Below are 24526 nucleotides of genomic sequence, written 5' to 3' on the forward strand. Positions count from 1 at the left end.
AGGACTGGCAGGAGGCCTGTGGCAAAGCGGAGGCCCCCCCCCTCACCCCACCCCCCGAGGCCAGTGAGCCTCCGCGCACCCCGAGGAAGGATGGAGAGGTTGCAAAAATCCTGAAGGGAAAAGCCCTGCCGGCTGTAGGCCAATGAGCGGCGGGAAGGAGGAGTGAGGCTGGGGAACTTCTCCCAGAGCCAGTCAGAGGGGATGGCTGCTGGGAAGCCAATCAGCGCGCCGGAGCCCGCAGCCCCTCTGCAGTAGTTATGCCAGAGCGCCCTGGGTAGAGCGGCGGCGAGCGGGCAGCTGGGCTGGGCCGCCAGGAGCCACCGCACACGCTCGGCGCCCTCCTCCCCGCCGCCCGCGCCCGGTCCCCGCGCCGCCGAGCCCCAGCCCACCCCGCAGCCCGGCGCCCCGCACCCGCAGGCTCGCCGCCGCTCGGCAGCCACCGCCCCCTGGCCGCGCGCTTGGCCTCGCCCCGCCCCGCCCGGTCCCTCGTCGCCCCGCCCCGCCCGCCGGCCCCGCCCCGCCCGAGCCGCCGAGCCGTTCCCGCCCTCGCCCCGCGCCCAGGTAGCTGCGAGGAAACTTTTGCCGCGGCTGGGTAGCGGCACGTCTCCCGCTCCTCAGGGCCGCTGCCAGCCTTGCCGAGTCTCGGGACCGCTCTCGCCCCCGCTGCCACTCTCCCGCGCTCTCCTCGCTGCCCGCGAAGCAGGATGGCGGGGACCGTGCGCACCGCGTGCTTGGTGGTGGCGATGCTGCTCAGCTTGGACTGCCCGGGACAGGCGCAGCCCCCGCCGCCGCCGCCGGACGCCACCTGTCACCAGGTCCGCTCCTTCTTCCAGAGACTGCAGCCCGGACTCAAGTGGGTGCCCGAAACCCCCGTACCAGGTGAGGAGGCGTCCCCGCGCGCGTCCCCCCGCGCCCGGAGGGGAGCCGGGGGCGCGTGGCCACAGTACGCCGGGAGCGCTGGCCTCGTGGAGCCGCGTTCGTGCGCCCCGCCGCTGGGCACCTGGGAGTGGTCGCTGCGCCCGGGGCCCGGCCAGGTCTACCGGGGGAGGGCGGAGGGTTGAGCGTGGACCGTGTCCTCCTCTCCCGGGATCGCTCTGCTGTCAGGGAAGGCACGGGTGGGAGGCACGGCGGGGAGGGCCTCCTCGCAAGCGCCCATTTTTTGGGGAGGGCAGGAAGGTGGGAGCTGCTTCCCCGGGCCTCGGCGAACTGGCGCCCCGCCGCCGAGCCGGTATCTCGAGCATTTGCCACCCTCGCTTGCACGAACGTGCCACCGTTTCAGCCGGAGCTGGACCGTGGCTACGGCCGGCCATTCTCTCCCCAACCTGCCCCCTACGCTCTCCTTTCCGTAGCCTGGGTTTCGGGGTTTGCGGGCCCAAGTGCAGACAAAGTTGGGGACAGATCTCCGAATCCGCAGTGGCAGGTAGAGTGCACGCTGGGGGAAACTTTTGAGCAGGAGGGTCCCCAAGAGGAGGATGACCGGACCTTTCCCTTCAAAACAGCGTCCCTTATCTAGGTTGGCAAAATCGCTTCGAAAACGGTGCTGCAGGCTGGGGAGCAGGAGTCCAAAGATGATTTAACTCCTCCCCTTCTCAAATTCATCTGCCTTCTTGACAGGCTGGACCCTGGAGGGGAGATGATTTTAGGTGGAGGAAAGTTTCCGAACGCCTGCCTTTTGTTCTGCACAATCAGATCGTGTTGTAAGGGCATATTTTAACCTTAGCCGAGGGCTGCCGCTGTCAACAGATGAATATTAATGGCCCTGTGTGATTGACTGTCCCGCGGTTGGACTCCTAAAAGCCTGCCTTAGAATCCAATTAGTACAAGTTGCTACACTGACAATGCGGGCAAGAAGAGTTGGTATGAAACAGGTTAATTTATCGGAGGCGCGCTCTGCAGAAGCGGCCGGTGGTGTTCGCAAACCCTGAGCCGTCCGTGGCCTTCGGGGGTCTCTTCCCAGCCCGTGCCTCCAGCGTGGCGCGCGTCCCGCGCTTCGGAGGGATGGGGAGCAGCCTTCGTCAAAAACTTGGCTCGTGGCTCTCAACAAGTCAGAGAGGCGGGCCTGATGGTTGGACCAAGTTGGGAAGGCGATGCGCGCCCTGTGGGCGCTGCCAGCGAGCAGTTCACTAGCAGGAGGTTACCTAGGCAGCCAGCGGCGCCCTCAGCCCTCAGCCTTTTCTTTAGGTGGATGAAAAGAGCCCAGGGAGCCTGCTGTTCGGTTGCAAAGGTAATTGGTCACCCCTTTTGGCAACCGAAATGCGTTTGCGCATATGTTAAGTATTGCGTTGCAGGATTTCACTCTATGGGAGGGGAGAACTACCTCTTCCACTCTTAAGTGTTAATAACGTACCACGTGGGCGTGTGCAAGAGCTGTAAGGGGCAACCTATGAATCAGTTGCACAGAGCTGAAACAACAGGCGAAATCTCTGTGCCCTGGAAGTGCCGTGGTAATTAGATTGCGAAGGCCAGAGAACACGCTTTTGTTGATAATGTAAAAATTGGTCCCCACAGGGTGAGTCCCCGCCAGATGAATGGTTCCGGGGTTGGGGTTGGGGCCACATTCGGCTGATTCGAAGCCAGGGAGGAAAGGTTGTGCTTAAAAGAAGAAAAAGACCAGAAGGAACACACTGATACTCATTTAGCAACCCCCTCCCTCTACACTCACTCCTGCTGGCGCGGGCCCTTCCCTCCTCCCCAGCTCTCCGGCTGCCTGCCTCGTTGTGGCGGCGGCCTCTGTATACAAGTACTGGGAGGGCCCACACACTGTGTGTAAGAGATTTGGCCCGGGCTCTCTCCCTGCGAGCTCCCTCACTCCACGCCTAAGGATGGCCATACTATAGAGAACAGGAATTCCTAAGGGGGACTCCCCCCACCCCTTTCTTCCAGCATTTCCCAAACTCTGTAGGCAAAATCACTTTCCAATGGTCTTCATAAAAACCCAACTTCCCTACTTCACTTCTGTTTAACAGCTGGGCGCGGAGGCCAGCACCTTCTACATGGTGGGCAGGCACTGCTCTGACTCGTGCTGGAGTAAAGCCAAACTTCAAATGTGGTGACACCCAGGCAGCGACCATATATCCTGGATTTTCCAGGGTCTGTGCAGATTTCTGGGACTCTTGCCTTGCCATGAAAACCATGTGTCCCAAATTTCCCTTTGGCGACTCTGGGCACTGTAGGACGAGAAACATGGTGAAAATCCTAATGTCCAGGAGTGGAAAGAACTCATCAGTATTTCAGAGAAGAGACGATAATGGCCGACTAAATACAATGGCAAGCACATCATTTCAAAGCGAATAAATGTGTCATTTGCTGCTGTCGTTCAGTGGTTGGAAATTGAAAGAGAGCTGCAAATTATTTGGTAGTTATGAACCATCAAGATGACCGCTTGACTTTCTCCCTTCTCTGTATTTTAAGCCATGTTCAGTTTGCCCGCATCACTGTATTAACTGCTAATTAAAGCTCTCTTTGTCCCAGATAAAATGAGATTTGGTCACAGTAAGGAGAAATCCTCAAGAATGTCCTGTTTCACTTAAGGGGAGCATTTGGGATTGACTGTAACTTCGGCCATTAGCAGAATTGGGTTAGAATAGATAAGGTACATTTCTTATGTAAAATTTAAAATCCGCCAGCCGGAAAAAATAAATGACTGGTGCTAAAGGGCTACACCAGCTTTCCACAAAGTTCATCTAAAGCCTTGCAATCTCGTGTTCCCATTTCTTTTAGAGTGTTCAAAGGCACGGGATAACAGTTCTAAATAACATGTCCCCCAAATCCATAGATCTTTTCATACCCCCCCCCTTTAAGGATTTGTAGCTTGGAAAGCACCACAGATGGAAACCAGGCACACAGAGTTAGTATTTGGCAGAAAAATCCATATAACTGACTTTCAGTGTAGCTCTTTTGCCCTTATTTAATTTAGAAAAATTCAGAAAAAAGCCAATGAGCTCATAAGTCTGGATGTTTATTTTGTTTTGCTTAACCTACCCACAGGCGCAATCAAGAATGGATACAATTTTAGGCAAGGAAAGTGAGCTAGTAATCAGACAATGATGTTTCCAATTGTCTCAAGGGAATGTTACAGAAGTCTGAAAAAAAAATTCCTCTAAACAAAAATCAAGTGTAATTCACTTTATGAATGCCATACACCGCTTTTGTGGGGGGGGGGGTGCTGGTGGTGAAGGGGACGGACGGGAAGGAGAAAATCAATCAAACTGTGGTAGTGTTGCAACTCCCCAAAGATTGAGGGATCTTGCCTTAGAGGGCCCTGGAAAGGGCAAGGACCAATCCCAGGAAGGCCAGGCTCCTGTGTGGGTCAAAGGCAACCCAGAAGAGGCAAGCCCGTCTTGAGAGTTTCTCAAAATAGACGAAACACCCTAAAAATAAAAATCAGCATTCTTGAAACAAAGACAGAGTTTGCTCTTGGTTGTAGTTGTTGTTTTAAAGTGTGAGAACTAGCCACCAGGTCTGGGTGGTCTGGGTGGCCAGCTGCAGTCCCCCAATTAGTTAGAAGCAGTTCCCGGTCCTAAGGTCGGGAGCGAGAACAAGGCCCCGGCTGTGGGTGTGGGAGGACTTTCTCTGTCCCGAGGCCGCCCTGGAGGGGGAGGTGAGCAGGTGATTGATTCACCCTTTGACCAAGTCGCATTATTGCCCCCCTAACTGGGAACAGTTGGGAGGACCCTTTAGAGTGGTGTCTAAGGTGGGACCCGGCTGGGCTTGGAGGGCAGGGTGGGGCCGGGTCAGGAGGTGGCTGGTGGTCGGTGGAGCGTCTGGACCTTCGAGAAGCCTGAGCCTGGCGCTCCTTGGCCGGGGCCCCCCGTGAGGTGTTGGAGGTGCCGAGAGGAGTAAGACACAGCCCCTTTTGTCAAGGCGCTCACAGTCTAGTGGGGGAGCCTACGAGTAAACAGACTTCTCAGGACACTTGTAGGATTAAATAGGGTGAAAAGGGCTAGAAAATACCTCCAGGAAATTGGCTGAAATGGTCACAATAGCCAGCCTGGCCAAGGGAAAAGAACTGAAGAGATGAAGTGGGAGATACGGCAGATGCTCTTAATAGGGCCGCCATCTTAAAGAGAGTTTTCTTAATTCTTGGAGCAAATTCCGCACAAGCATTAGGAGATGCATGCAAGAGATGATTCCGGTGGATGCTAGATGACACAGATGGTGTCAGTTTTGCAATTTCTTTTTTCTTATGGGCTGGGAGATTGCATCCAATCTTTTGATGCAATATTTTTGAGCGTTCTACTACTTTCATCTTGAGAGTTGCAATGTTTGCTGTTTGCCGTAGCCTAGAAAAAGGCTGCTTATTAGCAACCTGGGAAGAAAGAGGCCTGGGTTTGTCTGCTGTGAGACAAGACAGAAAATATGTTTTCTCCTTAAATGGCAGCTATCAATGACCACGCCAACTTTAGTGTTTGATGCATATACAAAAGCATGGGTCTTAAGAGGTATCTTATTACTCATTTCTAAGAAAATTGAAGATAATCACTTATAACTTGTGCACACGATACATCATTTGGAAAGAATTTCACTAGGGATCATATTGCTCAACTGAAAAGTTCTGGCATGCTGAATTTGTACATTTTTGTGAATGCTTCCTTTACTCTGATCTCTCGCTTTTTTCTGCATATGGTTATTTGTATGTTTTAGATTAGAAGCTTCTTAAAGGGAAAGCACTGCATTTGGTGCAGTGTTGAGCACAATACCAAGAGCTCCACAGCACATTTAGTATATCATCGACGATGATAGAATTTCGCGATCATGATGTATTCCCTATGAATGCTCAGATACTTTCCTAAGCTCTCTGTCATCTTACTTATTTTAAAAACCTAAATCCAGCTTGTTCGGGGACACTGTTGGGGTACGTGGACAAACTTTTCAGGCTACATATACCTGGCCTGGAGCCAGATTCAGTCTTTCCTCAGTTAGCTGGCAACTCATACCATGGGTTAAGGGCTCATTAATGTCGAGGACCCAAAGCACAGATTGAAATTAGCAACATTGTTATGACTGGCATAGTATCATTACAGAGCAACAATTATTATGGCCATCTCTTAAATCGAACTCTCTTTGATTTAATGTCAGCTGGACCTTTCTTGCTAGCATTGACATTACCGTACTTGGGGGTCAAGCTGTAACACATGCATGTGTTTCTGTAGCCTGGGATCGGAATTTGTGCAGAGGCTCAATCCAAGAGCCCATACCAGGAGCCAACATCTATTCGGCCCTTGCCAAGCTTGCAAAGGGGTTTGAAGTTTTGGGTAAGCTAGGGTCTAATGGAAAGTGTGGGCAGAACACCCCCCACACACACACACACTCATCTGCCCATATTTAGCAAATTGTCTGACTTGAAACAGGATCCCCAGCGCTCCATTAAGAAATGAGCATCAGAGAATAGAATCTAAACCATGGGCCCCAGACTGGCTTTAGAGACAGCATAAGGTAATGGGGATTTACCTTCTGAAATAGAATGACAGGGAGAACACGAGTCAAAAAGAGAAGTGAAGGTGGGCATACTGGCAGAGAAAATGTGCATTTTGAAATGCTGCGTGTGTGGAGAAAACCCTCATTGGAGCGCGGTAGTCTCACTTGAAGACCTCACTGAATGTACAAAGTAAAGAAGATTTAGTTCTTTACTTCAAATCAGGCCAATTAAACCTCAATTGTCCGAGTGCTAATTATTAGAAATACTTGTCCACCATTTTTCAACAAAAATGAATTCAGACTGATTACCGAGAAAGGCCTGTTCACTTTTCCCTCTCTTTGTGTGTAGCTGGACAAAGCCTTATTTGAGAGTTTGTATTTTTCCTCATGAGTAAAAGAGTCAGTGTTAGGACCGAAATGCATTGCTAGTGTTCCAAATAGTTAATTACTTCCAGTAGCCGAAATTGTATTTATACGCTAGATTAGTAAATGTACTAAGCTCTCTGAAGTATACTTAATAGGCTTCTATTGATAAATAATTGATAGGGAGGGAGATAAAATACAAGTAAAAGTGGCAATAAGAAGGGACAGGGAAGCTAAAGCCTTTATAAGAAAAAAAACCCTCCATTCACTGGATTCTATCCATCCACCTGAAAGCTGAATGATGTACATTTCTCAGAAGTGAGGATTTTGAGAATATCTTGTGTTTTTCAGAATTTTCAAAATGTGGCCTGCATTTATTTCTTGTATAAATCCAGAATAAGGCAGAATTCTAGACTATAATTTTAGCTGGCCTTTTCAAGTCTGCCTTTTGGAAATAAGTTTATGACTGGAAAATTAGGAGTCTTGAGTACGGCATCTTTAAGGTATGTATCTCCCGTCCCGTAGTACAGATCATAAGTGCTTGATAAATATTTGTCGCCTAAATGAATGATTGGAAGTAGAAATGTATTACAAACATAAAATTTCCACAAAGCTAATATTTAAGTAGTCGATTCACTTTTACTAATATATTAAGGTTTCTAAAAAAACAACTCCTTTTTCAGGTCAAAACTCCATCTGTTGTCTATAGGTAAGTGGCAAAGGACTGGTTGAATTCATGTGACTGTACTGAAATTCCCCAAAAGAAGTAGACTTAGGCAAATCTTTCCAAGAGGTAAGTATTCTATGCTTGGTTACAAGGCTAGTCTAAGAAGTTTATAGATAAATTAAATATATCCACATATAGATAAATTCATCTATTTACTTTACAGATCAGTGGCATTTAGGTTTCAAAAATAATGCAACTTGGTGTCCATTACAGAAACATACATGGAAAGGATGTAAGTTTTTCTTTGGTGTTTGGTGTTTCTTACCAATAACATGAAACTTCATAAATGTACATGTTAAAGGACATCGTCTGAGGTGGATATTCAACCATGGAAATTTTATTGGAGTAGGATAAAGGGCCTCCTGAGAGGTCTCTTAATTTCTGTATGCACTGGGGCAAGCTTTTAAAGTCAGCTGAGAAAACTCAGCGGGTTGGCTAGGGATGAGCTAGAGGCCCAGCTCGGAAAGAGGGTAAAAAAGAAAGGGATGATGCTCATTTGAAAATAATATTAGAATTGTGTCTGGATACTTTCCTCCGTCATTATGGTTTTGCTCCCTCTCTCCCGAACTCTGCATCCCGGTTCTCATGGTGTGTGTCAGCATCCTGGGGTACTCCATTGCTCTTTGTCCAATTTTGGCTCGGATGATTGGCACTGAGGGAAATGTGGGGAAGAGAGGAAGGGTCAGAGTGACAGATACAGGAAGGACATTCAAAGCCCTTACCCTGGTATGTATCAGAAAGTTCGCTGACACATAACAGCCTGAAAGGATTGGAAAATATTCGAGTTTGGAAGCTTGGGTGTACATAGAAAATATGGAGTTAAGCCCCAAGTGCATTTGGGTCCCAGAAATACTCTATTGTTCTTCTTGCTTAGTATCCATGTTTCTGTGAAGTACATAGCTTATTCATAGCCTCTGCCAGACCCTACAGCGGCTGACGGCAGAAGCCATATTTGATTCAGCATGATATCCTCTAGAGTGGTGAGTAGAGTGCCTTGTGTAAAGTTATTAATAAAGGTTGGAGCGAAGGTAAGAATTAACACCTAAAGAAACTGTCTACAGGACTTGACTGCTGTTGAATGAGATCCTAGGATGGCATACACCTAGCGAAGGACCAAGTCTCTGGGTGCGTCGTTGTCTACGTTGATCTGCAATTGGGACTGAGGGGGGGGTGGCGGACGTGAAGCCCATTTATTTGTTCTTTGTAGACCTGGGGGCCTTGTTGCCCCTGTTTCAAAACTGAAGTCTGGGGAGGAAGTGACTAGTAGAGAGAAATTTTTATGTACAGGTTTCCTCTAAGATTTATTTAATTATTTGGGGGCGGGTAGAGGGAGAGAGAATCTGAAGTAGATTCCATGCTGAGTGCGGAGCCCCATATGGGGCATGATGCAAGGCTCGAACCTACAACCCTGAGATCAGGACCTGAGCCAAAACCAAGAGTTGGGTGCTTTTTTGACTGCACACCCAGGCGCCGCCGCCCCCCCCATCCCCTGCCCCGGCTAGAAACTTCTCTAAATATGGTGCTTGAGGGGTGCCTGGCTGGCTCAGTTGGTAGAGCATGTGACTCTTGGTCTTGGGGTCATAAGTCCAAGCCCCAAGTTGGGCATAGAGCCTACTTAAAAACAATGTGGTGTTTAGATATGTTTTACATGTACTTATATCTATATACACACATGTTTTAGTTTATATATGTATAAATATTCTGCATTTCTGTTATTTTGATAGGAACAATTTATAATTATGTGTTGTTTAAACTGTTTGAAAGTTGTTAATTATTACTCCTAGTAGGGGAGTGGTCTTATGTACAGAGAATACAACCACTCATGGAATGTCTGCAGGTTGAGTTCTGCGTACACACACACACACACACACACACACACACACACACACACATCTGTACACTCTCATACACACATAATATCCCTACATCAGTACATCCTTAATAACATAGAGAAAAAGCCTAATTTACCCTGGGAAAACCTAGGGGGTAGTGCTTCTCAGAGCTCAAGTAAACCATTTTCAGTTGGATTGGCCCCAAATTGTTGCAGAGTGAATTGTCACTGATATCACAGAGCTCATTTATTAAGTTCCATCATTTTCCTAAGTACAGAGATGTGATCCTCATTTAAAGCAGTGGTGGTCAACCCATACCGTGAATTTGGCTCATTTTGGAGAATGACTTCTAGCACCGGCCGCATTGCACATTGAGCTCCACAGCAATGAGAATGTGACCCAAGAGGCAGTTTCCAAGTTAGCTTTCATGGAGTGATTGTATTGGGGACCACATTTAGTTGTTTTGGAAAACAGATGGAAATTCTCAGGAAAGGAACCTACTACTAATAATGAACTCTATGTGCCATCGCTGCATAAATACTGTAAAGTTTTTCATTCATTCTCTGCTTCAGCTAGCATTCACTGGGCCCTGATTCCATGCCAGGTACTGAGCTGGGAGCTGATGCATAAGATACAATCACTGCCTAGGAAGGGAGCCATATAGGGATCTGGGGGTTGTTAAGCTATGGAGGAGGGATGCCTAGCTGCCTTAAGTGGGCTGCCACGTAAGGTATATGCAAAGACACGTAGAGACAGAATGACTCATTTTTTGGACAGGACTGGTTTGGATTGGTTGGAGAACAGCTGTTGGGGGGTGCAGGGAGTATAGGAAAGATGAACTAGAAAAGTAGGCAGGAAATGCTGAGGAGTTTCATTGGGCTATATCCAAGGATGATAAAGAGCCATGAAAACATTTGAAGAAGAGAAAATGGTATTTAGTATGGAGAATGACTGGCAGGGAGTCTTACTAATGCAGGTTGGAAAAAGCAGGGCAGGAAATAGGGGAGTAAAATACCAAGTTGAGAGACTAGAGGAAATGGATCAGGTATGACTTGTTGACTGGTTATGAGGATAGGAGGGAGAGTCTAGAACTTCTAGTTTTTCTGGGTGGTGGACCTATGGCACATTTTAAGTGCTCAGTAAATATTTGTTGACTAAATGAGTGAAGTACAGGTGGCACATATATTTTTGGGGGCTCAAGCTCATGACCCCAAGGTCAAGAGTCATACACTCTATCCACTGAACCAGCCAGGCACCCCAAGAAGAACATATTTTTAAGGAGTGAAATAATGAGTTTGATTTTGAAGGGGTTGAGTTTGAGGGGTCCTTTGATCATTGAGGTGGAAATGTCCGCTAGGTGGTTGAGGTTGTGTTTTGGACAGTAGAAGAGAGAGATCAGGGCTACATACTCGGATACATACTCGGGTATAGAACAACATATAGATGGTAACAGAAACTCTGGGAATTGATGAGATCACCAGGAAATAGTGCATACACTCTTCTGGAGTTCAGAAAATGCATAGTTGGGACTCATCAGCATATAGGCTCAAGTTGAAAGTCATGGGTGTGGATGATATTTTCCAGGCTTTTGCATGTGACACATCTTAAAATGCATTTTGCCAACATCTGGTGATTAAGAAAAAAACTGCCAAAGACTTCAAGAATTCTCTTGATTAAGAGAAAGTATGAGTGGATGTTGTCATGGTCCAAGATTTTGCAAATAAGATAATGCACGATGAAACACACACACACACACACACACACACACACACACACACACACACACACACGGGTGGTGGGGAATGTAGAGAAGTACATTTGAAGCAAGGGATTGGATTTCTATTACTTTTGATAGCAGTAATTCATAATTTTTCATGTTATTTAAACTGTTTGAAAGTTGTTAATTGTTCGTTTTAGCAGTGGGTGGTCTTCCCCAATCCTACCTTACATCTATGTCGTGAAAGCCTTGCTTTCATATATCTTACGTACAGGCAATGCAACCACTCATGGAGTGTCCCTAGCTTCTGAGTTCAGCTGACCTGCCTGGTTCCAACATAGAGGCCCCTCTGGTGCCCCCAGCCCCGCCCCCCCGGGGAGCAGCCCCCCACTCTGGAGAATGAAAGCTGTAGGTTTTGGGAGCTCTGGTCTCTCTTCCACTAGTGGTCTCTGAAACATGTGGTTCCAAGCAAATATTAGGCATACTTGTGTCATTGGGCTGATCCTTTCTTAAGTGTCTATGGAGATGTAATGTGGTTTTGTTGTTGTTGTTGTTGTGGGGATGGGGGTAGAGGGTGGTAGAATTTTCCATTTCTCTGGCATGAAGAGTCTCTTTCATTTCCCTATTGTTCTAGAGGTTGCCTTCGTCCGGGCTTCTACTTCCATTCAATGTAAACTTGAAACCTCCCGTTCTCCAGAAGATTTTCTTTTTTTTTTTTTTTAAAGATTTTATTTATTTATTTGACAGAGAGAGATCACAAGTAGGCAGAGAGGCAGACAGAGAGAGAGGAAGGGAAGCAGGCTCCCTGCTGAGCAGAGAGCCCGATGCGGGACTCGATCCCAGGACCCTGAGATCATGACCTGAGCTGAAGGCAGCAGCCCAACCCACTGAGGCACCCAGGTGCCCTCCAGAAGATTTTCTTAAGGCCGCTTTCAGATGAATGGAATAGTCTGGAAGGGCCCTGAGGGAGGAGCACAGAAACTACCACTTACTGAGTGCCCGCTATGTGCCAGTTGCTTTGCAGTTAATCCCATTTAGTCCACACAGCAAAGCTGAAAGGGAGGTGGTGTGATGCCCATTTTACAGATGAAGAGACTGAGGCCCCAAGGCTAACATTCCCCGAGCTTGTGTGGTATGGGGAGCCAGAATTGGCATCCAGATGTGTCTCACTCGACAGCTCCTGCTCCTGCTGGTATGCCCTTTGGAAGATGGGCCGGATTCAAAGCATTAGACTTAAATTCCCACACCCCTTTGACTGGGTGACATTTCGCTCTGGGCTTCTCTCCTCCTCAGGCTGATTCTCTCTCTGCTTGTTTGCCTTCTCCCTCCCTCCCTCTCTTAGATGCAAGCGCTCCAGTCTTGCTTGTCCTTTGCCCCTTCTGTTGTCTCTTTGCTCATTCCCACACCCATTCCCATGACTTCATTATCTTCGCGGTCCGAATCACTCCCGTCTCCCTCTCCAGCCTGACCTCTTCCTTGCTGTCTGGTTCAGGATCTGCCAGTCGCTCTGCCAAACATCTCCGTCCAGAAGTCCTGCCAGGGCTTCCCTTGCCACAGAGCCAGAAATCAGTCCATCATTTTCTCCTCCTGTGCCTGCACAAACCTGGCCCCCTCCGACATTCTGCATCTGTGGCGCTAGCAGTTCCCGGACCGAGACCTGAAACCGCACGATTGTCTTGGACTTCTCTTTGTCCACGTCTTACCCCTAAATTAAATGGCTAAATCCTGCAAGCCTGACTCTGTCATGTCTTTTGGGCTTACCTCCTTGGCCCGTGGGCCCTCTGCTTAGACACAACAAGCCAACTCCTTAACTGAAAGGACCCTGTAGTTGTCTGCCCCCAAGCCTTTGCTTTCGGACCACCCGACTGTCTGCCTTCCAGGGGTGTCTGCTCTAGTCCTAGCCACCTTCAAGTTGGCCATGCCATACTGTCTCCTGCATGAGCTGTATCACGGGTCCTCATGCCCAGTTCCCTTTGAACCCTGGTATCCCTGCACTTCTCCTATGGCCTTGGTTCTCTCTTGCTCTTCTAGTTATTTATGTACTTGGCTTTTTCCTCTTCCTAGAGGCTTGCAAGAAATGAGGACTCTCAGGCCACATCCCAGACCCGCTGAATGAGACCCGTGTTTTTAAACAAGATCTCCATTTGATCTGTGCGCACATTAAAGCTTGTGAAGGCCTGCTTCCAAGCACAAGCTCCTTGAGGGACCTCAGGACTCAGGGGAGGGACTTGCACATAACAGATCTATGTTCTTTTGATTTCTTGCATTTGTGCTGTGCTTGGCTGTTCGGTCATTGCTGTGGCCCCAGCGATCTATACACAAGAACTGTATGGTGGGCAGAGGACGGAGGAGGAGAGAGAGACTCCGAGAGTGGGATGGGGGAGAAGGAAAAACGTGGCAGGGGTGTAGAATGAAGGGACTGGATTGAGCCCCTATGGTGGCTAATAACTTCATGACCAGTTTGGAAAACGATCTTTCCAGAAGTCAGAGTGGGACTTTTGAAGCAATTCCGAGGGCCACGGAGGAACTGTGCTCAGTGTTTCCAATAGTCCCTTCTGTTTTCAGAAACCGGTTTTCTGCTTTCTTCTGAAACTTCAAAGTTTATTTCTTAAATAAAGGTTTATTTTTCCCCATGGAATTCGAAGGTTTTATACAAGTGTTAATTTCTAAAATCCAAGTCATTTCTTGCCTTTGAAACTTCGGGGCTGTGGGTCAATTTAATAATGTTGCCTGAAGGTTCTTTTGGCCTTCCAAAGCTGTCAGATTGCCTTTTCTTTGTTCTTTGAGGGAGTAAGGTTGCCTCATTCACAAAGCTGGAAGGAGCTGGAACCAGCATTTAGTCAATCATTCAGCCTTTCTCCACCCCTCAGCAATATACAGTTTTATTTTCAATCTCCGTCCTAGTGGCAAAGAGATGTATTGCTGACTCACAGTTCTTGGTGGGATTCTCCAAAAGTTCATCGCCATTTATTTCATAGAGTAGAGGGACAAGAAGTAGGCCTGAGTTACTAGGACACCCGTAGCTAAGAGGAGCAGTGGGGCGTTCTGAGCACACCATTGCTGCCCTTCTGGGGCTCAGAAAAGCTCCAAAGCTACCAAGGACCCCCCGACCCTGGTTCATCGTCTGCAGGACTGCTCCCCACATCTTCCCTTTTCGCCTTCCTCCTTCCTATCCTCACGCTCTCTCTCAACTGGTTATAATTTAGAACAGAAGGTGTTTTATGGTTTGTTATATTTATTGAATGGTTTTGTGTTTCTTGTTCTCCAAAAAAACTGGAGGAGTGGCATGTTTTATATTTTCCTCCGTATTTGAGTTTTTAAGTTGTGTTTCCTTTTCCTATAGCTCCTGATTTCCTTTTCTCCTCTCTCTGCCCCCATCTTCCTCTGCCTCCTCCACATCCGCTTGCCCTCAGTGATTCTGGAGAGAAAACAGCCTTCCCATTTCTGCCCGCATATTTGGTTTGGGTACCTGGTTACTTCTCCCGGGGATATTTCGAAATTTGATTCCTTAGTTCGTTTGGAAATGCAGAGCTCTAAAATATGCACCGATGAATTTACATTCCACTTTCTAAGAACTCTGAGCATTTAAAAGGGTTTCTGTACAGATAGCACCAGGCTAAATATATCTGACTGGAGTATCTCAGATCATCGCTATGTAGTTTACATTCTCTCTCACTTTGTCATAATTCTCAATGAATGCAAATTGCATCTTTGTTCTTCGAAATCTCTTGTCTTCCACCGAACTGCCTTTCCTTTTTCTGAAGATCAGGGAGCCCCTTTAAAACCCTGCTCATGTGGGGCGAAATTGACACTTAGCTCGCAGGCTAACCAAATGCAGCTTGCTTTTCCCTGGCGAAGTGAACCGCATTTCAGGACATTGTGTCACTTGCAGGATTTTATTGTCCTAGTTTCAAATTTGACTTCAGGTTAAAGAGCGTCTTCCAGTTGGACTATTCCTTGGTATTTTTTTTTTTCTTCGTCTTTATACTTAGGGGGATCTTTTGTTTGTTCTGTGTCTATTATCTCTTCCAAGCTTGGCCAAGGCTGTTAGGTTATGCACCTACGTATAAATATTTAACAAGATAAGTCAGACAAAACGGGCTGGGAGATACTTCAGCCCTGCCTCCACCACCCTTGCCTCCGCCACCCCCCCCACAACCCCCCACCCCCGCTCCGTTTTTTGTGTTGAGTCACAGATGGTTGCTTTATCTCAGATGTTTAGATTTGGAGGACATTCCTTTGCACTTTGCTTGATGGACACAATGAAATGGAAGCATTTGAGTCAATCTCGACTACCAAAATGGTAGCACCAAGGAACAGATAACGTTAGGCTCCTCTTCCTATTTTTTTTTCCAACTGGTTATCCAAACTCCCCAAAGCCAGAGAGTTTTAGGTATGAGATTGTGTGTTTTTAAAGAAAATATTTTGGATGAAGACTAATGTTCTCAAGTCAGGAATAACAATTAGTACCATTCATTAATCAGGAGCATGTTTTGACTTTGAGTCCTGGCTAGGAAATATAAACTGTGAAAGTCACACATATATATGAACCTCAGGCAAATTTATGACTTGTCAGCCTTTTAAGGTTAAATTCTTAACCCCAAATCGAGGCTGGCTTTATATGTGGAGTCCAGCACATTCCTCTGGGCCACTGAACACCCCCCTCCCCAGCCCCAGTGCTTTGCTTAACAGCAGCTAATGGCCTAATGAGCAAGAAGGATTTCTGCCTCTTATCAGCTGCCTGAACAGCCACAGGAAGGCTGATGTACAGAGTACGGGTCAAAACCCGAGTTCTTGAACCAAAAAACTACAGGCGCAGCTTCAGACTCTGGCTGTGCAGTATCTGTGTCGTTATCAGTACCTAACCGTGAGGGAGTGGGACGCTCGAGTTCCAACAGATCGCAAGAGTCGCCAAAATTATGAACAGTCTGGTTAGTTTTGCTAATAGTCTGTTCCTTCTTTGTTTAGTTCCTCCATAAATAGCCTCCATACATGAGCTTGTAGTTTGCGCCTGGAGGTTGTTACGGTCACGTGTGGGGGGGGCTTGATTGTCAGATGGTGAGGATGGAGGCAAGTATATTTATGTTCGGGCCCAGACTTTGGAAGCTGCTGCCAAAAAAACACAAATAGATACCTACTACCACTTTTATTTCTTTTTAAACTGAGTTTTGGAATCCGTATGCACTCCAACTTGCCGCGGAGCCGGAGAAAGCCTTATGCCTCCTCAGACCATACTCGGACATTTCTGCAGAGAAAGAGTCCTTGCCTGTTTGTTGGAACCGCCTGGAATCCAGGCTCAGGCTGGCACAGAATAAATATTTTAGGGTACTCAGGGCCCATTAGAGTGAAAGCCCCTTGACTTTCATCTTCTGCATTTGCATTTTTTTCAGAGACAATAATGAAAACATTTTTTTTCCAGATTCTGTCCTGTTACTGAAAATCCTATTTACATAAACAGGCATTGTTGTGGCTTAGGGAAGAATGTGGGGTCCCATTCTTTAGCTCCTTGTATATCTTTGCTAAGGCTTGTCTAAATAGAAGTAATGACGCTTTAGTGTAAGCAGCTTTTCTCATTTAGGTAAGCAGGGTGGTTTGAAATTTCAGTTTACTAGATAATTGAGTCTCTTCTTAATTATTTCAGGCATGCCGGTTGCTCTCTTGATAGTAAAGACCCTAAAAATCTAGTAATCTCCTCAGGCATCCGTTTGGTAATAAAATCCTGTGCATTTTCAGGGGTTAATTTTCATGACAATTGTGCGTCCCCTCCACACCCCCAGCCTGAAAGAAATCCTGCTCACTTTTAGGGCCTTGGTCTCCTCACGTCGGCAAGAGCACACTTAGAAATATGTGTCACGGTGTGGCAGGATTCTGGATCTCGAGGAAATTTAAATGTATTCACATTCATGCTCATTACACAACTTCCATTTAGAGTTTTTAATAGCCTTGTCCTAGGTCTCAGAAAATCATCTGCCTGACTTTGCCAGGTTAGGTTTTCTGCCCTGAATGAAAAACTAAAGATCACCAAGACCGGAGCCTGATTATCCTCCTATTTGGTCCTTTAAAGTAAAGTAAAGTAAAGTAAAGTAAAGTAAAGTAAAGTAAAGTGAAAGAAAGAAAGAAAGAAAGAAAGAAAGAAAGAAAGAAAGAAAGAAAGAAAGAAAGAAAGAAAGAAAATCTCAGAGGTCATCTGGGGCAGAGTGAGGTGGGAAAAACCTTAAAAAAAAAAAAAAGTCCAGGCCGCCTTTCACATCTGCTAGTCATTCCCACTGGTGTGACTTCAATTCAGCGAGTTTTTATTGAGCACCTGTGGTGGGGGCGGTGCTAATAATCGTTAACATTTATTGAGCCAGGCGCTGTGCTAAGCCCTTTATGGGCGACATCCCATTTAATCCTCACCACAGCACTACCAGGTGGGCAGCATTACTTCCCCCATTTTGCAGATGAGGAAACTGAGGCTTAAAGAGGTTTAGTGGCTTGGCCAAGGACAGATATTTTTTCTGAAATGAATCACACTTCGTCTGGTTCCAGAGCCCTGTTCCTAATCGCTACCCTTGGGAAGGGCTCAGCGTTTTCCGGGAATTACTCCTGAAACCAGTTCTGAGAACCCAGCCTGCATGAGATGCTGGGGATTCAAAGTCCAACACTCCACTGTCTCTGCTCTCGGTGGGGGAGGTGGACAGGTAGACCGCTGAGGACCTGGCATGGGCAGTGGGGGGGGGGGCAGGGGCGGGGTGCGGGTGGTGGGGGTTGTTGGGAATGGGTGTTTCCAGATCTGTGGAGAGGCAGAAGGAGGACATGGCCAGGAGCCGTGGCTTGGATCTGTGGGAATTCTCTGTCCTGAGTGAGTTCGGCAGGCAGCGTGGGGGTCATGGGCATTTGATTTTCCTGTTCAGTGAAGGTCATCATCTAGGAGTTGAGCTGCCTCAGTGATTTCATCAACCTTTTTCCATCACGGCCCCAGCTGACTGTAGCATCGGGTGCCTTGAACCCAGCACTGCTTAGACACGTGTGGTCAGCACAGTTTGGGACCTAAGTGGCTCCATAGTTCCTGTGTCACAGTTTCTCTGATTGATTGCACTCGTCCCTTAAAAAAAAAAAAAAAGAGTACATTAAATGAGGCAAATATTCCTGAACAAAACTGCTGTGGTTTTGAGAGCGGGTGGTTTTCTGAAGGTCTGAAGGCAGGTGGTGTAGGACTGGCCACCCACAGGGAGCCCCCAGACCCAGGTCTGCTTTGTGTGGCTTGCGTCTTGGAGCCCACACTGGGCTCTGGGGAGCTCTGTATCTGCATCACCCACGGCTTGATGGAAGAATGGAGTGACTCTTCACAATTTTTGAGTTTTTCAGTGAAATCATGGGGATGGAAGAGCAATCCTCAGATCACTTGTTTGGGTAATCCATTGTTTTTTTGTATCTCCTGAAGAAGGCAAGGAGGAAAGCAGTCATCAGTGAGCCATCACTGAAAAGTCTTTTAGGTGTTGCTTGAGTAACTGAGATTTTCCTCGATTTGGGGAGACGTTTGGCTCAGGGTAGAGTGGACATACCAACGTGTGCATATGTGAAAGGGAGAGGGAGAAAGAGAGAGAGAGAGACAATATTCTTTAGCTTTCAATCTCAGCTTACCAAGAACTCCTCATGTCTCCAAGCTTCCTGTAGCTGCTCTGCAACGGTTTGCTTGCCAGCATCCCTCCCGTGCACTTTCTCCTTCATTAAATCTCTTCCACGGAAAGGGGTTGCCACCAAGTCTAGACTGCAGTGACATGCAGGAGGAGGGCCAATTAGTGGGGATTTTGATTCCTATTACATGAGGGGTGGGGTGGGGGGAGGAGGAGGAAAATCTGTGCTTCCAAGTCCTTCAGAGTCTCCAGTTCTAACACGAATGCTCCAAAGCATTTACACAGCTATTCCCCAAGATGGCATGAATGCCACAGCACTAGAGCACGTCAGTGTAGACGCTCGGATCTGCTGAAGGGTAGGAAAAGGGACAAGAGTGACAGCGAGGCTTCTCAAGGATCAAGAGTGTTTGGTTTCCTTGTGGTTTGCCTTTTTGCTCAGGTGCCGTGCGTGTGTCGCACTAACAAGGCAACCCCCTCCCTCTTCCACAGGTTCCTCGCGTCGGGAAAGAAGAAAGATAAAATAGGAGGCACAGGTTATTTAGAGGGGCTGAGAATGTAATTACAAGGTGCAGTGGCTTGAAACTGAAATGTAGGTTAACCATTAGAGCCGGGAGAGGCATCTTAACAGGAAGGGCAATTGGGCGTTGGAGAGGTTGGCTTGGGAGCTGGTTGAGCCGCATCTTCCCGAGGGCCCAAGACTGGGAGGGAGACACCAGCCACATTCCCAGTTGGGCTCCCAGCTGGGTCGGCATCTTCCCTTGTTGCCTGGCTCTGTTCGTGACTACTTGCTAGGAGCTTGAACACGATTCTTCGTGTATCTGAAATATGCCTGGTTGGGGAAGCAGAAGAAAACAGAGGCGGCCGAGCACTGAGAATAAGGCCTTTGGATTGGTCTGAGGAACCCCCCCCCAATTTTTTTTTTAAGGATTTTATTTATTTCAGAGAGATTGAGTCAGCACACAGGGTGGAGAGGGGCAGAAGGAGAGAGAGAATCCAAAGCAGGCTTCACACCCCAGCTCAGAGCCCAATGCAGGGCTCGATTTCATGACCCTGAGATCACGACCTGAGCCAAAATCAAGAGTCAGGCACTTCACCTACTGAGCCACAGTCTGAGCACCCCCCCTTACCAGACTTTCTGAAATATGGGCCAAGGACGGAGGCAATATTAGGAATTTTTGCTTCTATAACGCTTCTCCTTCTTCTAGCATGGGACTACTGTTGTTCAAGTTACATTTGGGCTCTGTCAGTGGGACTTTCTTAGGGCTGACCCTAGATAAAATTTGGCTTGAGTCTCTTTTATCTTTTTGAAAAAATCTTTCCTCTTTGACATTTCCCCCTCACCCCCATCCGGGTGTTTTGGGTTGCCTGCCCACTCTCTTCTTTCCCATGTTGGATGAAAATCCCAAGTAAACTCTTCAGCCTTGAGGGGTGTTGCACTTTCAGACAAAAACCTGAGGAAAGTGGCTAACCAGAGCACTAACTCTGCCGTGAGGAAACATTTCGATACTGCTAGGCAGACACTCATAGGCGGCATTGAGGGAGAGAGTAGGGCCATTAGCTTCCCAGGGCTGCCCTACCAAATTGCCTCAGATTTGGTGCCTTCAGATGTTTCAGTTCTGGAGGCCAGAAGTTCAAAATCTAAGTGTCAGCAGGGCCACGCTCCCTCCACACGAGCTCTAGGGGGAGGATATCCTTCCTTGCCTCTTCTGGCTTCTGGAGGTTTCGGGCCTGTCTTGTCCTGGGGGCTGTGTTCCTCCAGCGTCTGCCTCTGCCTTCACTTCTCTATGTCTCCTGTCTGTGTGTCTCTTGTAAGGACACTAGTCATCAAATTTAGGGCCCACCTGATTAATCCAGGATGAGTCCTCGTTCATTCCCCCAACAAGCCTTTGTGGAGTACGTACCATATACTCGGGACTGGGCCATGTCCGGGAACACAAGGATGGCCAAGATACAGTTCCTGTCCCCAGAAACGTGCACTTTAATAGTTGGAATACGAAGAGTATACTGATAGCTATAACATCTAGATTGCAAAATGTGGTGTTAGAGGTCCAAAGTGTGAGCCCTTGGGGATTATTTGGTGGGGAGGGTAGCTGGGGTAGGGTAGGCAAACATGATGAAAGAGACACTTTTATGGGTGAGAAGGCTTGAAGAGCTGAAACTTGGGAAAGGGCGCTCTAGGGACAGGAATAACATGAGCAAAACGGGGAGGCCAGAAATGGAGCCATGTGTTTGGGACACATGAAATAAATTTAATTTAATCCCCAGAACCATGTCAAGAGGTAAGTGATCTTGTCCCCATTTTACAGATATGGAAATGGAGTCTCAGAGAGGAAGTAACTTGCCTATGATCACACCGGTGTTAAATGGGGTTTCGCACCCCACTGGTCTGATTTCGCAGGTCCTCCCTTTGCCGCCACGTACCATCCCATAAGGAAGCTTCTGCCATTAGTTAGCCTCTGGAGACAAAGGGCCATGTAGAGAGGAATGCAGTTATTACATGGAGTCAAGCTTTGTAAGCCTGAGTCATTGGCCTTGACCCCATATCCATGTTCATGTAGAGCCAAGTGCTATTGACAAAGGCTTCCTAGAAAGGCAGAAGCAAACTTTTTTTTTTTTTTTTGGTGTGTCCTCCCAATGCCCAGTCTAGAATGGGCTCAGTGACTAGCGATCGATCTACAGTTGGGAAATGTAGACCCTCAGCTCTGAAGTGACCTTAGCTGGGCCTGGATTTGAGAAGGTCTTTGGGTAAATCACACAGCTGATTTGGTGGCAGAGCAGGTAAGAACACCTTAGTCTGGGTAGGGAAGGGGTCTTCCCCTGCCCCCGGTGTGATTTCATACACAGGGGGAAGGGCCTGGCGCTCAGATCGAGCCTAGGGTGTTGAAATTCTCAGCTATAATTCAGGTCTGCATATTTGAAGATTGTATCTGAAAAATAAAAATTATACATCTCCTGAAAGATGGGATCTCAGCTACTTATCTGAATAGAATAACAATTAGTGAAAGAGTGACTCAGGGAGATAGGGAAATTGCCTTAGTTGAGTCCCTCTGGCAAAATTCTAAACTAAAAGATTTTTATCCCAACTGGCATTGTTCTCCAACCCAATTTTGTTTTTATTAGGACTTTTCCTTGAGTCTAAAGAATGTGTGTGTGTGTGTGTGTGTGAGAGAGAGAGAAAGAGAGAGAGAGAGAGAGAGAGAAAGGAGGGGGGGCTCTGAGGACTCTTCCTTCATTTTCCCTGGAATACCATTCTTCTAGAATTTGCCGTAGCAGCATCAGTTAATCTGATCTAGTTCCTTTAAAACTGAACTCTCCCGAAGTTCTGGCATTGGTTCCAAGTCAAAGGGGAGGGCATCGAGCCCAAACCTCAGCGGGCCCCTTGAGATATGAAGATGAGTCAGTCAGGGGTCTTTGCGTCAAGGAACTTAAATCTGGTGGCGATAAGCCATGCAGATTTAACTGTGATGCAAGTTAGAGTGATAAGTGTCTTCATAAAGGGTGCAGGATACTGTGGGAATTCAGAGGACAGAAAGCTTGTGGAGTACAACTCTTTCTGCTCCCATAAACCCTCCATCCTGTGAGAATCCAGTCCAAAGATAAGCAGGAGTCCATTCTATCTCAGTAAAGCTGGGGGAAAAAATTGTAAAGATAAACAGAAAAAAACCGCAGATAGGTGGACATCCTCTTGTAGCAGGACTCTCAGAGCTCCTCTGGGCTCCGGCCACTCTGCACAGCTCACTTGTCCCTGTAGCCTTACCAGGTTTCTTGGCCGTTCCCGGCCGTGCCACGCATTTACACACCCCTGTGCCCCGGCTCTCTTCTCTTGCTCCTCTCCTCTCCTCCTTTCTGAGAGTACGTGAGTTGGGGCGCAGTGCGTGTGGAGGGGCAGAGGGAGAGAGAATCCTGAGCAGACTCCCTGGTAAGTGCGGAGCCTGATGCAGGGCTTGATCTTAAGACCCTGAGGTAGTGACCTGAGCTGAAATCAAGAGTCAGATGCTTAATGGACTGAGCCACGCAGATACCCCTTTGCTCCATTTTCTTGAAGGGCTTTTAAGAAGGAGAATGATGGGATCAGATATGTCCTTTAGCATATCTCTCTGGGGCTCAGGTGGAGGAGAGTCTGGCAGAGGCTGGAAGACCCATGTGGAGGCTCTTAGAGCTGTCCAAGGGAAACGAGGCAGGGTGATGAGGGACATTTGCAAAGTAGAGCCAGTGGGATTTAGTGGCATTTGGCTACAGGGAATGAGGGCGAGTAAGGTGTCTAGAATGACCCAGAGGTTTCTAGTTAGTTTGGAAGTCCCTCTCCTTGACGGGGACTGTGTCCTGTTCTTTATTGTACTCCTTGAGTTGGGGATAGGCCCTGGTCCAAAGTAGGCATTCAGTAAATGTTGGATGAATGAATCATTCGCCACTTTGGCAGGCTGAGTGTAATCAGTGAATTTGTATTCCCAGAGCACATGTTGACTGCTGGTTGGGACTGGGGTCCAGAAAGAACCCGTTTGTGGGGGAGTGTAGCGGTCTAGGAATTCAACCTTCACTGGGCATGGAATGATACGCACTTAATCGACAGTTGGCAGTGGAGATAAAGGTAATTCATTCTTTAATTCTCAGGCTTAGAGAATGGCTTATCTCCAGGGTTGTTTTAAACTCCCAGTACTCTAGTGTGGTAGCGACACTTTGGCCTGCCTTTTACAGAGACAGTCTGTGGTGGCCCCAGGCATGATCTCTGATTTAAAGTCAGAGCTCATGATACCCAGGTGTGCCCTCTGCAAGGTCATGTTCTTTCAGGCTAAATAACAGAAGGGTAACCTTCAGCTGGGTTCCCAAAGATGATTTCTTCCACCAGCAATCATCACTTTCCACACTGGTTTTGAATGCAGTCATTTCTTTAATCTGTATTCCTATCTTGATTAGTGAGAAATTAATGAGCGTGTAAGATTTGATTTAGATAATGATTAATTAGGGGAAAAGGCACCATTCTAATAGCTAGTCACTATTATATGCTAAGGAAATTAGTTAATATTTTTGGATGGCTAATTGACTTGTCCTCTGTTTAAAAAAAATCTTTTAAAAGTGCCTGGTATGTTTTTTTAGTTCATTAGTAGAGCAACCTGCACTTAATCCTTTGGATAATTTTAATAGGCATCTCTTACTTTCCCTACAAGTCACGAAGCAACCAGTTTGGGATATCACTCATTCTTTTGCTTAATATTACTTTAATGATGATATTACATCATTTTTTTAGCACAATGTACCTTTGTTAGCAAAAAAAGTAATCTGCCACAAAGCGGACCTTGGCAATGAAATGTGTCAAATCATCATATTCATATATATATATATATAGAAAAGATTTCAATTTTCATTGTTACTGAGCCCTGACGATTCCTCCTCTTCTGTTGCTATTTGAATATGTTTTATCTTGCTCTTAGGAAAGTATAAGGAATGAGGTCTACATTAATATTTCTTCTGTTCTTTATTGTGTTTTTAATGGGATTTTTGACAATTTATAGTCATTAGTAAAATTGCAGTTGAGTAAAATAACCAATGTATAGAACACAATAAAGGTAATTAGAGAACTGGCAGGCTTGAAGTGACCTTGAGGGGTTATTTAGTCCATTCCCAATTTCAGGCTTAAGACTCATCTGCCTACGCAGCTCTCCTCCACGCATTATGCTTTTGTTCTAGAAGCAGCAGTGGGCCTTTACTGCCTATGGGGCCAAGCCCACAGGTTTCTGTCCAAACTCACATTCTGCCCTGAGAAGCTAGCTGTGCCCCAGATTCCAGCTTCTCTCCAGGCAGGTTAGTCTTGCCCTAGTACGCTGCTGCCGCCAAACCATTGTATCCCTGGGCTTTT

The 24526-nt window shown here is 47.1% G+C and overlaps 1 protein-coding gene across 1 annotated transcript in view; it reads left to right on the forward strand.

Moving 5' to 3' along the window:
• The first annotated feature begins 489 nt into the window (after window positions 1–489).
• Window positions 490–24526, forward strand: part of GPC3 (glypican 3) — a 400650-nt gene continuing 376613 nt past the window's right edge. The window contains exon 1 of the mRNA XM_082716734.1: window positions 490–879. Within this exon, the coding sequence (XP_082572860.1) occupies window positions 705–879 (175 nt within the window). The 5' untranslated portion in view covers window positions 490–704. The remainder of the gene's footprint in view (window positions 880–24526) is intronic.

Source organism: Mustela nivalis (assembly GCF_964662115.1).
Source record: "Mustela nivalis genome assembly, chromosome: X".
Classification (NCBI taxonomy): domain Eukaryota; kingdom Metazoa; phylum Chordata; class Mammalia; order Carnivora; family Mustelidae; genus Mustela; species Mustela nivalis.